Below are 15,451 nucleotides of genomic sequence, written 5' to 3'. Positions count from 1 at the left end.
GTCTGTCTCATGAGGATCTGAAAAGCAGCATAGAATTCATTGTCTTCCCACTGCCTCAGCCTGTTTTTTTCTACATTCTTTATCCCTTTCCAGTGGCCCATTCAGTCACCTGAGGGATCTCCTTTACCCCATATATATAACAGGCAACCAAGCTGTGACAGTCATGCCTCCTCCTCAGCTCTCAAATGTGTGTCTTCTCCATCATGATGGTCACGGCTTTCACTAAAGGCACCTCATCTCTCACCTGGCTAATGCCTTAAACTCTTAACTGGTTTCCCTATCTTCGGGCTTACACTCCTTGAATCTATCTTCTTTATCTGCTTCCAGATAAAGCATTCCAAAATATCCTCCCAAAGGAATCTGGATCATGTCACTTTACCTGATTAAAAACCCATCTCTTGGTACCTTGGTGCTTAAAGGAGCATTTCATAAGATGATGAGATGTAATATTCTGTGAAAAAATAATTCCATGTTCAAATAAGTGTGGGAAATACTAAATTAAAGTGAAAAAAGGTTTCTTTATTGCACAAATTCCCAAGATCGTGATAATGTTAATGTGCACTGTGAATCTTCCAGAGATAACAAAAGTATGCAGCTTTTCCCAAATACACTGGAACAAGACACCCTGTAATGTTCCCCCCAAAATGTCATTCTGGGATAAATTCCAAACACTTTACAATGGCCTAAAAGTCTCCTCATGATATCAATTCTGCTTATCTTTCCTGCGTCACTTCCTGCTGGTTTCTCTTGATTCTGTGTTTAAGCAGCACAGGACTATTTCCCCTTCCAAGCACTGGCCTCTGTCTCCCAAGTGTTTCTCTTTTGCTGAAATACTCTGTCTTTTTGGCGTGTTTGGGACTTTATTCAGATGTCGCCCCTTCTGTAATGACTTCCCTGATATACCCCAGGCATGCTCCTTGTCAACATTAGAACTTCTCATCTATATGCTCTTTCAAAACCGTATATATGCTTTTACAGTCACATTGCCTTCCATTTGTCTAAGTTTGTCTTTCACACCAGTCTATGAACTACTTGAGGGCATTTTAAAATTTTCAGTCTTTTATTCCTTTGGCCCATGGCAGGGTCTATTGAAGGAATAAATGCATATTTCTAAGTTGAAAGTATCTACCTTTGCAATTCCAGGGTGATTATTTATGTCATCACATCAATGGAAGCCTGTACCACATGACACATATTTATTAAATCCATGGATTTAACAGATGCTATGAAGGCAATACAAAATCTTATTTACTACATATTTATTTTACATAGGGCTTTTCAGCTGTAAGTAAAAGCAAGGGCACATGTGTTTCAAGTTATTTTTAACAAATACTAATTTTTTTCTCAATTGTTGAGGTCACTTATCATCATCAAACTTTTGGCACCCTGATATGTAGCCATTTCTTCATCTGTGAAAACTCACAAGAATTAATTAGATTATAAATGTGAAAGCAATTTGTAAATTGTAAAGTGTTATGCAAATGTTAACTGCCAGATGTTGAATAATACCCTCAACTTCCTAAAAATCCAATGGCTTTCAATTAAACTATTATAATATTTTTGTTTAATAACCTACCCTCATAGCAGTTTTTCTCATTAAAATTGTAAACTACTGAAATTTCAAGGTAATGTCCTCCTTCGAACTTGAAAATATTTCTCTTCATCTTATTGAATCAATGTGAGTCTACTACTTTTGCTCAGTGAAGTTTTACTTTTCAAGTGTTAATGCCTCTGAGGAATAAAGGGTAAGACTAAAACATCCTAATATCTTCCAAAGACTTAAAGAACAAGACTGTAGGCATCTAAAGCCTCAGACTTCCATTTGCTCATCATCCTGCCAATCATATCACATAGAGAAGATATTTGATTTCCATTTATTGGATGAGAGGATAGAGAAAGGACTGAGAAGAGCATCTAATGCGGAAAGGCTATCCATAGGTTGAAAAGAGAGCATGCCAGCCAGAGACCACGATCCTATGGCCCCGACCTCCACTGGCTGTGAGTTTGGGCACGTTACTTGGTCTTCATGTACAGTTGCTTCCTTGAAATTAAAATGGAGGAAATAAACACAGGGTCACAGAACTGTCTACACTGTGACAGGAACTCACTTAGAATTCCTGGGTAAGCACTTAGCCTCCATAAGCGCTGGTTCTTTATCTGTAAAATAACAAGTTTTGACTAGATGATACGGATATCTGCTCTATCTATTTAAGGGTCTATAATTCTAAAATCAGCTTAAGTGAGAAATAGATTAAAATGCCTTGAAAAATGTTAGAAGTATTACACATATGTACAACATAGGTGAAAAAGGCCAATAGAAGAAAGATAATATTTGGTCACAAGATTCTAAACTTATCCATCATTCCTCTGACCTATTCATACCTTTTAAGGATCCCCTTTCTTTTGGAGCAACCTATCCTTCGTGTACCTATTCATTCCTCTGACCTATTCATACCTTTTAAGGATCCCCTTTCTTTTGGAGCAACCTATCCTTCGTGTACCATACCAAAGGCGTTCTTTCAGAGTACACTATAAGATTGGTCTCCAACCTCAAAAACTCACTTTCTCTATTTGAAGCTAATAGATATATAGCAAAGAGCCCATGTCATTAACGATAACTTCAGTTACTTTTAGTTCACAGTTTTCCTTGGTTTATTAATGGCATCATACATTAATTCTTCTTTCAGGGTGACCTTTACAACACTGTTAATGCTCACAGCTTTTATCCAATGACATTATTACTCATTACAGTTCAGCTTTCAACATCTGCATTTGCTGAAAAGAGAAAAGTAAATCGTAGTGGCCTCAAATCCTTGGAAAATATGAGAGATGTGTACGTGGTAAAAGGATTTTTAAGGGAAAAAAGTAAGAGAAGTTTTAGTAGTGGAGAAAGTCAAATGATAAATGTCATTGAATACATTCTTGCCTTTTTTGGGTCACACTTAATCCCTGGAATGCTGAAGTAAAAAAAAAAAATCCTTACATGATAAAAATGCAAATCTATTAGTTATTTTGTTAAATATTCTACTTCTAGCAACATTACAAAAGTAGATCATAGACCAGTGTTGTGATATTTACAAGCATCGTGTCTATTATGGAAGTGAATCATTCCTGCCAAATAAAATATTTTTTCTTTTACATACTTAGGACATGAAAGCAAACCTTATCTTGGAGTCCATTTAAGATGTTGAGCAGAGTAACTGAGTTAAACCATAACAGAATGGTTCATAATGATAAAAAGCACATGTGAACCCCAAACCTTTTTTAAACTCTCAAAATTAAAGTTTTCATAGTTTCTCTTGTCACTGCTGCCCCACTGCCCCAGACTGGCTTCCTCTTGGCAAATAATCTGGAATTCTACTCTGTGGAAATTGAAGCATTTGAAATATATTCCTTCAGCCTTCTTTCTGTCCATCCCACAACTTCTCTGTAACTTTCCCTTTTTTCCTTCGTTTCATTCAGTCTCAGATAAAGGAAGGGCTTTGCTGCTTTCCAAGGTTAATCCTTTCTCATGATCTCTTCCATCATCATCCGTGTTCTCTTTCATATCTTTATCTCTCTCTGACTCTTCTTCCCCTTGACTTTATATATATATTTTCATATATATATATGAACAACTGCCCCATTTTAAAACCTGTCTCTACTCAGTCTTCTTAAAATATTCACTTCTCAATGCCAAGCTTACAAAAAGACTGGTCTATATATCAACTGCATTTTCTTTCCTCATTGTCTTTCAAATCATTGTAATTGAAATTCTCCTAAGGCATTCTCCTAAAACTTCTCCATTAGAGTTTACCTCTCCATGAGCTCTAGCTAAATCATAAGGCTTTTCTTTTTCATGTTTTTTTTAACTTTTCTGCCAAATGGGTCACTATTAAATACCCCTCCTTTCTGAAACTTTCATTTTTCCTAGGCTAGCATTTTCCTATCTTTATTCTTATTCTAAGACATTCACTTGCTCTTTATCAGTTTTCCCCCTAAAGAAGAATGATGGTTTTAAAATGTGTCCAACAATACTTTGATATTGCTTCCTTCAGAGCTGGACCTTAATACCGTTTCCCTTGAGTTGGGTTGCATTTGTGATTCTCCTATAGTGAAAAGAATAAAATAGACTGGACTGTGTGTGACTTTCAAGACTAGGTTTTAAAAGGCACTGTGGCTTTCTCTTTGCTCTCCATCACCCACACTGGGGAAAGTTGGTTTTCATGCGATGAGCAGCCCTTTGAAAAGACTCAACAAGGTAGAGAATGGACCTACCAGCCAACAACCATGTGAGTCAGACATCTTGACAAAGGAGCATCTATCCCTAGTAAAGCCCATATAGATGATCGCCGCCCTGCCTAACATCTTGACTGCAACCATGAGGCCTTAACCCAGAACCACTGAGCTAAGTTCCTTCCAAATTCTGACCCCTAAAACCTATGAGATAATGCATGTTGGTTATGTTAAGCTGCTGAGTTTTGGGTTAAGTTGGTATTCAGTAATAGATAACTAATACAGTAGGTGATACCTAGGATTCTTTAGCCCATTTCTCTTTTTACTATATACACTCTTTGTTGGTGAACAACTTCTTTTTTAGGGATGCATATATCTTTTCAAATTAGTGCTTTCATTTTATTTTGTTATTTTAATCCCAGTATAGCTATAATACATTAGTTTCAATACAGTAATTTAATAATTCTGTGCTTAGTTTCAATATAATGATTTAGTAACTCTATACATTACGCTGTGCTCATTGTCATAAGTGTACTCTTAATCCCCTTATACCGTATATAATTCTACATCTAAAATGCTAGCACCCCTTCACATATCAGAAATATTTATAGTTTCCTCCTGAATATGTATACCTAAATGGCTCCTTGTCTTTTAACACTTAGGAAATTTTTATATTTATGTCTTCCCCTTCATCAGCTTCCACTCTAGTCTTCTCTTTCATGGTTAAGGGAGGTATTATCATTCTTACTTTATGAATTAAAAATCCTAGACTCCTCTGTCTTCAACCTGAACCTCACCAGGTACTTTCTATTGAGGGTAAGTTATATCAATTCTTCTTTACTAATATCTCCTCAATCTATTCTCTCCTTTGTTTTATCATTACTTATTTTTATTTCATGGAACTAACTAACTCTTGTCCCGCACTAAAGCAATGGGTTCCCTGATTCCAGTCTCTTCCTGATGCCAATACTCTTCTTTCTTAAAGTTCTGATCAGATTGCTGTCTGGAGAAAAAGTCAAATTTCTTAGGATAGCATTCAGTCAGATTTCATCTGCTCTTTTCGGTTTTAGCCCTGATCACTTTCCACTACACACTCATTCCATACTCTCGCCAAATCAGTGCATTTCTCAAAAATATGCTATTTTACTCTGGGTTTTCTCTTAAAAGCTAAAATGTCTACAGATATCTCTCTTCCTCAAGACTCCACTTGAATTAGGCTATTCCCAACTTAGCCTTCCTTGATCCTTCCCAGATAGAATCCAATACTCCTTGTTGATTACAAAGTTGTATCTATGTTCTCAAATAGCACTCTCTATGGTTATGACATGGATGATTTTTCCCTTAATTAAACCCTAAGCTCCTCTGGGGCGCCTGGGTGGCTCAATCAGTTGAACGTCTGACTTCGGCTCAGGTCATGATCTCACGGTCTGTGAGTTCAAGCCCCGTGTTGGGCTCTGTGCTGACAGCTCAGAGCCTGGAGCCTGCTTCGGATTCTGTGTCTCCCTCTTGCTCTCTGCCCCTCCCCCACTCATGCTCTGTGTTTCTCTCTCTCAAAAATAAATATTAAAATAAATAAGTAAAATAAAATTTAAAAACCCTGAGCTCCTTGAAAGGTTGTCTGTACTACTCTCTTTATAACTGTATGCAAATGATAAACATCAATAAATGTGGATTGAAGTAAGTGTATACAGTCTAATTTATGTGTTACTATAGTAAAAATTATTGGAATTTTTAAAGTCAGCTTATAGAAGCAGTTTTTAGTATTTACTTATTACTCTACCAAAATGCCAATTATGGAGAAACGAAGCTCTCTACTTTTTATAATACTTTGGTATGTTCAAATAATACTCAAGCAGTACGGAAATGAACAAACGTCATATCCTGATGGGTGACTGCTGATCTAAGTGGAATGTATTTCATCATTATGTACAGTTTGTACACATCACAAAAAAAATGGAAACACATTTCAGTGATGGAAAAGGCAAGTCACCTAACAACAACATTCTGGAAACATTGCTTTCTGTGATTAAGTCACTTAGGCCTCTTTTTTTTTTTTTTTTAAGCTTAAGAACATCTGTTACATCAACAAACATAACCAGTTCCATTAGCTTTTCAGGGGGACATTGTAACTTGGACTTCAGTTATAAATTTCATTTGCATGTTTAAAACAGACCTATGAGGTTCATCAAATGGAAACTCTCCTATGGAACTAAAACCATGCACAGGGTATGCGTGATTCGCCATTAAAAGATGATTTCATTCAATTGCCATAAACAGAAAATCAGCAAGAACAAAAGAAACGGAACTTACCTATTGTGCTAACTCTGGCTGAAGGACTAGCTAATGCTGCTGGGACAGAGGCTTTGAGGGGGCCTGCCCCACTGTTTATTCTCAGAGCTGGCATATGGGGAGAGGTGGGTGATGTGGGTGATTTGCCATCAGAGGTCTTGGGTTTAGCTGATAGGTTCAGTGGCTGTGCCACTTCATCCTGCAATGATCATTAGAACATGAGCTGTGATAAGGAAAGGCTGATCAAAAAATGCCTAGAAAAACACAGGTATACAGCCTGTCATTTCCCATCCAATTACTCTACCAATTAGTGATCTTAACATTCAACCTGAACATCACAGTGTTTGGTTAGCTGTCAACAATGTCACTTCCAACTACATATTATGAAAAACCTTTCGTATAAAGTACAAATTTATACAAATTTATACTTTCTTGAGAAAGTACACAGGTACTCAACTATCCAGAAAGTATATAACTGATGTCACCTGTAAGAAATACTCTTAAAAAGCTATTCCTTGTACTATTCATTTTTATTGAGAGACCATGCATAATTCATGTACAATTATGATGTAGATAAGCTTTTCTCAACCTCCGAAGAACAGGGGTTGAGTCCCAAGCACCCTTATAGCTTGGTGCTTAGGCAGAGATCCTGGAACATCCATGATGGAGGAGTTAAATGGTATGTAGTCTGATCAGAACTACTCTCCAAATTGAATACAAAAAAGAAAGAAACTTTCTAACTTTCTTAGAAAATAATCTTTTCTCCTAGTTTTCACAGAAACAGTTTGGATTTGATCTAAAAGTGAAATTAAACATAATTAACATTATACCAATATGTACTATTTATTCATATGCAACACTGTTCTAACCACTTTATGTTTTTAAATTAGATTTGTTGTCCAGATTTTCTTTGCAACGTATACCACAATCAATACATTGTGGTATGGGGACCTTTATGTGGTTAATTCAGTATATATGGTGATTTCCAGTTGTTCACTACTTGAATAGGTCAAGTTTACATAGTTTACATTCTATTTTATACCTTTCTATATTAGTCCTTGTGTAATTTCATACATAAAATTTATGTATACAATTATCATTAAAATTTCTACCACATCATTCACAAGAATCAGATGATATTACATCACTTTTCTGATCACAGACTGAAAAATTTATTCCTTTTTTGTGCTCTAAAATTAAAACATCATGTTATATGTTTATATTTTATTGATAACCGTATCTACAATGTTACATTTTTCTTGGAGAATAAATTTAGCTTCTACTTAGCTACTGTTCTACCTTCATGAGTTAAGAAAATAAATATCTATTTTTCTTGGAATCAAATGGTGCCATTTTATGGCATGAAAATAAATATTACTGTGTACAAAATCATATGTATATATGTATACATATATGTACATATATACATATACATACGTATACATATATACACCAAAAACCATTGAAACAAATCACTTTATAAAAATGGTAAAATGGTATATGATATCTATCTAAAGTTTATCTTTTTAAGTGGCTTATTGTTATTAAATTCCATGGTTAGCTGCACTTAGGAAACTCATGAAAAACTAGGAAAAATTACTCTAACATTTTTTTAAAAATTCTGTTTTCTCTTTCAGCAAAAAAGAAGAGTTATCTGAAAATCTACTAGAATTCAAATGGCAATCTGTGATCACATTAGATGTGTAATAAGTTGACGACCATTATACTGAATTTATACGGATTCATAGAATCTTGGAAGGAAGTAAGGTAAACTAATTCCATGACTGGTTCACTATATAATTAAGAAAAATTTACTTTAGCATTTTTAAAACAGCAGGGGCAAAATTATGCCTAGATCTTTCAATCTGGAACATTCAGTTGAGCTGGTGAGCCATAATCCTTATATAGGACGTTGTCAACCTTATATAGGTTGAGAGAAACCCAGAAGTATTGCGTCCTTTTTCTCTATACCAACAGTATGGATGAATAGTTTGCAAATATGATACTTGGATCAGTACCATCAACACCACCTGGGACATTATTAGAAAAGCAAATTCTCTCTTCTGGAAACTTTGGAGGTGGGTTCTAGCAACGTGTATTTTAACAAGCATTCCCAGGGGCGCCTGGGTGCCTCAGTCAGTGAAGCGTCTGCCTTTGGCTCATGTCACAATCTCACAGTTCATGAGTTGAAGCCCAATTTGGGTTCTCTGCTATCTGCGCAGCGCCCACTTTGGATCCTCTGTGCCCCTCTCTCTGCCCTTCCCCCACTCATGCTGATCTCTCTCTCTCTCAAAAATCAAAATCAAAATCAAAACTTAAAAAAAAAGCGAGCAATCCCAGATGATTGTGATGCACACTAACATGTGAAAGCCACCACCATATACAATACAAAGGGAGGTAATTTTTGAAAAAGATTATTAAGCTTCAAAACCCTTTTAAAAGCTTCTTCAATGTAACGATGTAACATTAACAAAATATATAGTAATCCCAATCTTTAAAATTTTATCAAAGCATAACATATACTACTACTAATAATAAATGAAAACATTCATATGCATAATAAACTAAATGCTACTGACATTCAGTAGACCAATCAAAATTAGAATCCAGATTCTCTTCTCATTAATTCAGCCTGAATATCCTGTCAGATAGGTGCTTTAGTGACTGTTACCCATGCAGCTGTAAATATTCTAAACACTTTTTCCTCTACCAAATGTACCTACTTACTACTTTCTGTGTGAAGCTACCAGCTTTTGTTATGACAGCCTGAAAACTTCCCTGGGCAGTATTTACAACTCTTGCAAAAGTTTTTGAGGGGATGCTTGGAGAAATTAAGGTGGTTGTTTCACTTGACAGTGCAGAAAAACAAAAAAAAAGAGGAAGGAATATATTCCCAGAGTTGCAACAGAAGAGATTTACGAGCAAGAGGAAACAGAACCTGAGTATGTGTGTAGGGGGAATGAGGGTCTTGACGAAGATGATGCAGATGTAGGTGCTGATGATAGGAAGCATGTGAAGTGTCATACGCTTAGCTGTAAGCACTAAGAACTATTATGTGCACATTCTGAAAAATGACTACCCAAAGCATTTATTAGAGCAAGAGACCCACTGGAACTCTTAATATTCTCCTCCATTCAGGGCAGCACAGATGTCTGAAAGCCAAAAAGTGCAAAGCCCCAAGGACATAATAGAGGTTGACAGTTCCCAAGTTGATAGAAATGTCATTCAAAATTGCCCTTTCATTCTCTTTCATTGTGTGACCAGGCTAATGGTATACTAATAAGAACCCACATGCTTGATTCTTATACTGGTAACTATATAAATAATTTTGACCCATTATATGATATTATTTCACAATTTGGTTCTTCTAATAATTTACTACTGAGCTACTACACCAAATACCTGTTATTCATGACGAATACAAAAATTACAGTACTTTCCCATTTTCTATTAATTATTTTTCATTTGACAAGATGAAAATTTTAAAACCCTAACCATAAAATGAAAGTGGACCATTTATTTATGACCTGCATTCTCATAATTATGAATGTGCGCAATAAATGCCAAAGGTAAGGTTTTTTTTCTAAATAGTTTCCTACTTTGTTTTTTATTTGCAATATCTTATGTAGGAGAAATTTGCAAGCTTAGCACGATCAAACCCTACTCGTACAAATAAAGCATTCATTTTAAAATTGTAAAAAAATATTTTCTTATATAAAAGAACATAAGCAATTTTCAAGGTCAATAAAGCAGTGGAAAAATACCATTTGTATGAAGTACACCATAAAGCAATAAGGAGAGCAATTTCTTTTTAATTACTTGTCCAATCATTCAATGATGCTGCCAATTGAAATTTTTAAAAATAGCATATTTCCTAATTAGCTAATTTAAACCCAAAATGATAGTTAAGAAGAATCTTATGTATCTGTTGAGTAGTTACAAAGTTGATATGCTAACCAAATATAAATATAAGGTGAATATTTAAGCTGAGGTAAATGCGTAAACTAAGGTAAGCAAGTTTTAACTAACAGGCTATTACTTACATGTATAGAATTCACTATAAATATTTCAAATCATTTATTTAATCTTCAATACTATGAAGTAATTAATTAATAATCTCAGAGAGGAAACTAAAACTCACAGAGATCTAAAGAAACCCACGTTTTTGGACTCAACATACAATATTCTTCCTATTTATGTAACAAATTTAATCTTAAATTTAAAAAGACATTGATGGAATACAAATTCTGGTATTCAGACTTAACCATATAATTCTTCACATAGTGAACCACACAAACGTCAATACACATGTAACAAAATGAAGTCATACACACATTTGCTATTTATGTACTAACTTCAACGTTAAGACAACATTTGACTTATTTTGGTGATTTTTTGTGCTTGTCTGATCTCCATAGTACACAACATCAAAACTGTCTTTTGGTAATTCTAAAGAGTTATCAAATTAGATTATTTTTTTGAGAAAATACCAAGGGCCCATGTACAGTATATCAGAAAATACAGTAATTCAATAATGTGTAATGGAATAACATTTCACACATATAAATACAAGCTTTTGGAACCTATTTATGATTATAACTTCTCCTAATAAAGTGTTGTCTAATCTTAGTTGTCTGGGATAGAAAGCAAAACAATTATAATCTAAACAAGCATACTGTTCAGGCATGTTCTGCTTACTTATAGCTACTACAACTTGTCTAAAAGCAAACATTTCACTTAATATCAACTTATGGTCCCAGTAGTAGAAATATTGTGGAGGTTCTGATGAATTTGTATCTTGACAGTGAAAATAAATACCCCACACGGATAAATAATAAATTTGGGTAAAGAAAATTATTTGACATAAATATCAACAGTCTCAGGTGCACTGGAGAAATAGAAGTTTTATCATGAATGCAGAATCATTCCACACACTTAACAAAAACAGTGAAATAACTACATAAAGTTAAAATATAATTTACTCAGATGATTTTCAAATAATATGTTTATTTTAGGAAAAACATGCTACTCTAACATAATTGTATCATACTCTTAATTTTTAATGTGCAAAGACCAAATTGCTCATAAAAATCAAAGGGGGGTATGTGTGATATTCCTTGGACACTCCTGGCTGCCCAAGGGAAAAGGAAAGAAAACAAATGGTTGACTGATAGAGACCATAGTCATGCAGGACAGGAGTCTCCTTCACTTTATGGATAACTTAGTAAACTGCACGAAAAAGGCAATCTTATCCATAGCTTAATCTCCAGAAACCTATAGACTGTTTCTTGGAGCCCTAATATCACCCTCATCAAGATGTAAGGGAGTTGAAGTGCTTGTCACAGTGATGTGGGAAATAAAGGCAAATGAAAAACTAAATTCCCTTACTGCCTACAGCCCATTGACAAGTCCTTGACACAGGCAGAGTGATCTTCCTCTAGGAGCTCAGCTGCCTTGATGATGACACTTTGCTAGGGACAAAAGGGGATCTTGGCTTAACATTATCCTGACCCCCCCCACCCCCCCGCCAGGATCCTGTGAGTCTTCTGAAACACATAAACATTCCTTTGCAAACCTCCTTTATCTTTTTTTTTTTTAATTTTAAGGCTTATTTATTTTTGAAAGAAAGGGAGACAGAGCATGAGGAAGGGAGGGGCAGAGAGAGAGGGAGACACGGAATCTGCAGCAGGCTCTGAGCTGTCAACACAGAGTCCTATGTGGGGCTCGAACTCATGAACCATGAGATCATGATCTGAGTTGAAGTCAGACACTTAACCAACCGAGTCACCCAGGCGCCCCGCAAACCAACTTTAACTCCCAAGTATATGTTGGCAATTATACTCCAAGCATATGGCCCCTGATATATATCTGAAGGGTCTCATGACTGAGGCATTACTAAACAGAAATAAATGGTGTTTTCCTAACAGCAGCTAGCCTTCAAGGTCCTGGAAACCTTGCTTTCAAAATTCCTTAGAGACTTACACTGTTCCTAACCCCTTCCCAACCTGAAGGTATATAATCAGTCACCCTTCACAACCCCAGCCCTTTCTGCCCATGAGTCCTGTCCCCGTTTTAATAAAAATCACCTTTTTGCACCACAAGAATTCTTTCTTGGCCGTTGGCTCTGAAGCCCACCATCACCCCAAAACCCTCATCACCTAAAGAAATCTACTCCTTTTTTCCTATTTGTATCCTTGTCCTTCACGACGTAGAATATACCCACATGAAGGAGGTCCTTGGACCATAAGGTGCACCACTAAGGATGAACAGATGATTATACCCTCCAGAATAAAAATTTCACCTTTATTTATACCTTTATCAAAATTTTTAATTGGCAATTTTTATAACAAAAATTTTTCTTTAAATATTTACCTAAAGTAATTATCAAAAAGCAAATATTTATTTGGTAGTTAACAAATTTATAGCATTCTAATGGCAATGGGAAGAACATCTAAATTTATTCAATCATCCATCCATCCATTCATTCATTCTTTATTGAATGAAATTTCAACTATTTATTACTTGCTGTTATATGTTGGGCATTAGAAAAATGCAAATCACTTGACATCTAGGCTTGTGGCTTTGAAGCTGTGTTTTTGTGTGGCAAGTAATAAAGAAGGAAAAAATGTATTCACTTTATATTTAAGTCTGCAGTGAAGATGTATGTGGATGTATGTATTGTATTTTATTTAAACTGAATTATTTAAGGACAGTTTGTCTATGTATTTAATATATTCTTTCATTTGTAAATATGATTTGATTCCTTAATAGCCATATAATGACTGAGTAAAAAAATACAGAATTTCAGGCTCCTTCCTCTGTGCTATTTGAAAACTGTGATTTTCCCCATATTTATCACAAATATTCATGTGAAGTAAGTAGCAATAATAACATATGGGAAAGAGTAAAGGCATTCATGAAACATGTTGCAAAATTAATCACCCGGTTGCTATTATCCTCTCTGATTAAATAATCGTATTAAGTTAAGTAGGGAAGTTACACTACAGGTTGAATCGCATAAAGGGCGCTCTGGGGTTTCATCTCTCTCGCCTAGCTCAGCTTTGCATCTATTGTCTAGTCCTAATGGTCACTGCAGGAGCCCTCCTTCACCTTTTCCACCCAAATAAGGCATCTCTTTGTGCAGTTCAGTAGAGGTTTACTAGACAGAAAAACAAAACAAAACAGAACAGAACAGAAATACCATGAGGATCTCCGAAAAGACTGTAGTGTCCCTGACCTTTCCTTCACGAACATAGATCAGAAAAAAGGTTTGCATTGATGTGCAACAGTCAAGCAAAGTAACACAAGATAAAACTAACTGAACATCTTACATTATTTTCTTAGCCACTAAAGAATTAGGGATCCTACTCATGTGGCTACTCCAACTCCACACTTCACTAGTAGGTTCTCCGTACCTAAAAATCAAGTCTGTCATCTTAGAACACAGGGTCCTGAGGCCCCTTTCATAAACAGATGCTTGCTTTTGATCATACAAATTGCAAGATGCCTTGTTAACCAGGCAGATAGAGCTCCAGGAATTCTTTGATAGGTGTGTTTTTTCTATGTTAAAGCTACTCTTAGACTTGACTGTCCTTTAAATCCAAGTCTTAAGTGATTTAGCTGAAGGTAATGTATTCTAACTTTTCATTTAGCTTCCTCATTTTGCCATTTTACACTTTTGCCTAATATATACCTGCTTCTTTTAAACGTGGGTGCCTCTGGTGTAGTTGGGGGACATATGCTTCATTGTGGTAATTTTATATTGTTTTTACATTTAAATTCTTGGCCTTTAATTAACTTATGGGTATTCACATAGTTTTCATCATTTCATTTGTTGTTTATCATGCTCTCTGTTCCTTCTCCATTAACATTTTGGTAGAAGATTTCCCTTGTTTTTTTGATTTCAATGACTTAATACCTCTAAACTGTACACCCACAAACACACACGTATATATATTTGAACACAAATAGAGCAAAGAATAAAGAGTGCGGCTTGTGGAATCTCAATACTATTTCCTATCCATTTTTTAATTTAGAAAGTGCTTTGAAATACCTAAGACAAACAATGCCATTGTTTCTACACACAAAGTTCTTCTGTGGTAGCCAGCCTCCAAGATCGCCCCCCAATAATTCCTGCCTACTGGGATTTATGTCCCTGTGTATTCTCGTCCCTCCCCCCTCCACAATAAATAGGACTGACCTATATAACCAATAGAGTTTTGCAGAAATGACAGTTTGACTCCTGGTAGTAAGTCATAAAAGACATTGCAGCTTCTACCTTTCTCTTTCTTGGATCACTCGCTTTCAGGTATGGTTTCTCAGTCTCAGCACTATTGACATTTTGGCTTAACAATTTTGTTGTGAGTGACTGTCCTGTGTCCTGTAGGATGTTTAGCTGTATCCCTAGCCCCAGTAGATGCTTGTAGCACTCCTGCCCAGGTTTCAGCAATGAAAGCTATCTCCAGACACTGCCAAATATTTCCTGGGGGAGAACTTCATGCCTGGAGAGGGAGGGGAGCCACGTGCCTTGTCATGAGGACACTCAAATAGCCATAGAGAGGTCCACTTGGCAAGGAACTCAGGCCTCTTGCCAACAGGATGTAACTTGTTAGGCACGTGCACTGAGCCACTTTGGAAGTGGATGTACCAATACCAGTTAAACTTTCGTGGGACTGCAACCCCAAATGACAACTTGATTGCAACCACATGAGAGACTCTTAGCCAGATCCATCCAGGTAAGCTGCTCCCAAGATTCCCGACCTACAGCAATTGTCTGGGGAAAGTGTTTTATTGTTTAAAGTCACTAAGTTTTGTAGTATTTTGTTAGGCAGTGATAGCTAATACATCCTCAATGAAGGAAGTATAACCGAAACATGTGACGTTCTTTCATTATTCCAAACCCTTTTTTTTTTTACCATGATTTAATTTTGACTCCTGGAAAAACACT

General features: G+C 35.8%; 1 protein-coding gene across 23 annotated transcripts in view; it reads right to left on the bottom strand.

Annotated features, from left to right (window-relative positions):
- Positions 1-15,451, bottom strand: part of SOX5 (SRY-box transcription factor 5) — a 1,021,816-nt gene that overhangs the window by 38,116 nt on the left and 968,249 nt on the right. For all 23 annotated transcript variants that reach the window (XM_058743357.1, XM_058743360.1, XM_058743362.1 and 20 more), the window contains one exon: positions 6,526-6,703. In XM_058743357.1, coding sequence (XP_058599340.1) covers positions 6,526-6,703 — 178 coding nt within the window. The remainder of the gene's footprint in view (positions 1-6,525; positions 6,704-15,451) is intronic.

Source organism: Neofelis nebulosa, chromosome 8 (genome assembly GCF_028018385.1).
Source record: "Neofelis nebulosa isolate mNeoNeb1 chromosome 8, mNeoNeb1.pri, whole genome shotgun sequence".
NCBI classification, from domain to species: Eukaryota; Metazoa; Chordata; class Mammalia; order Carnivora; family Felidae; genus Neofelis; species Neofelis nebulosa.
This window is presented reverse-complemented; position numbering and strand designations above follow the sequence as displayed.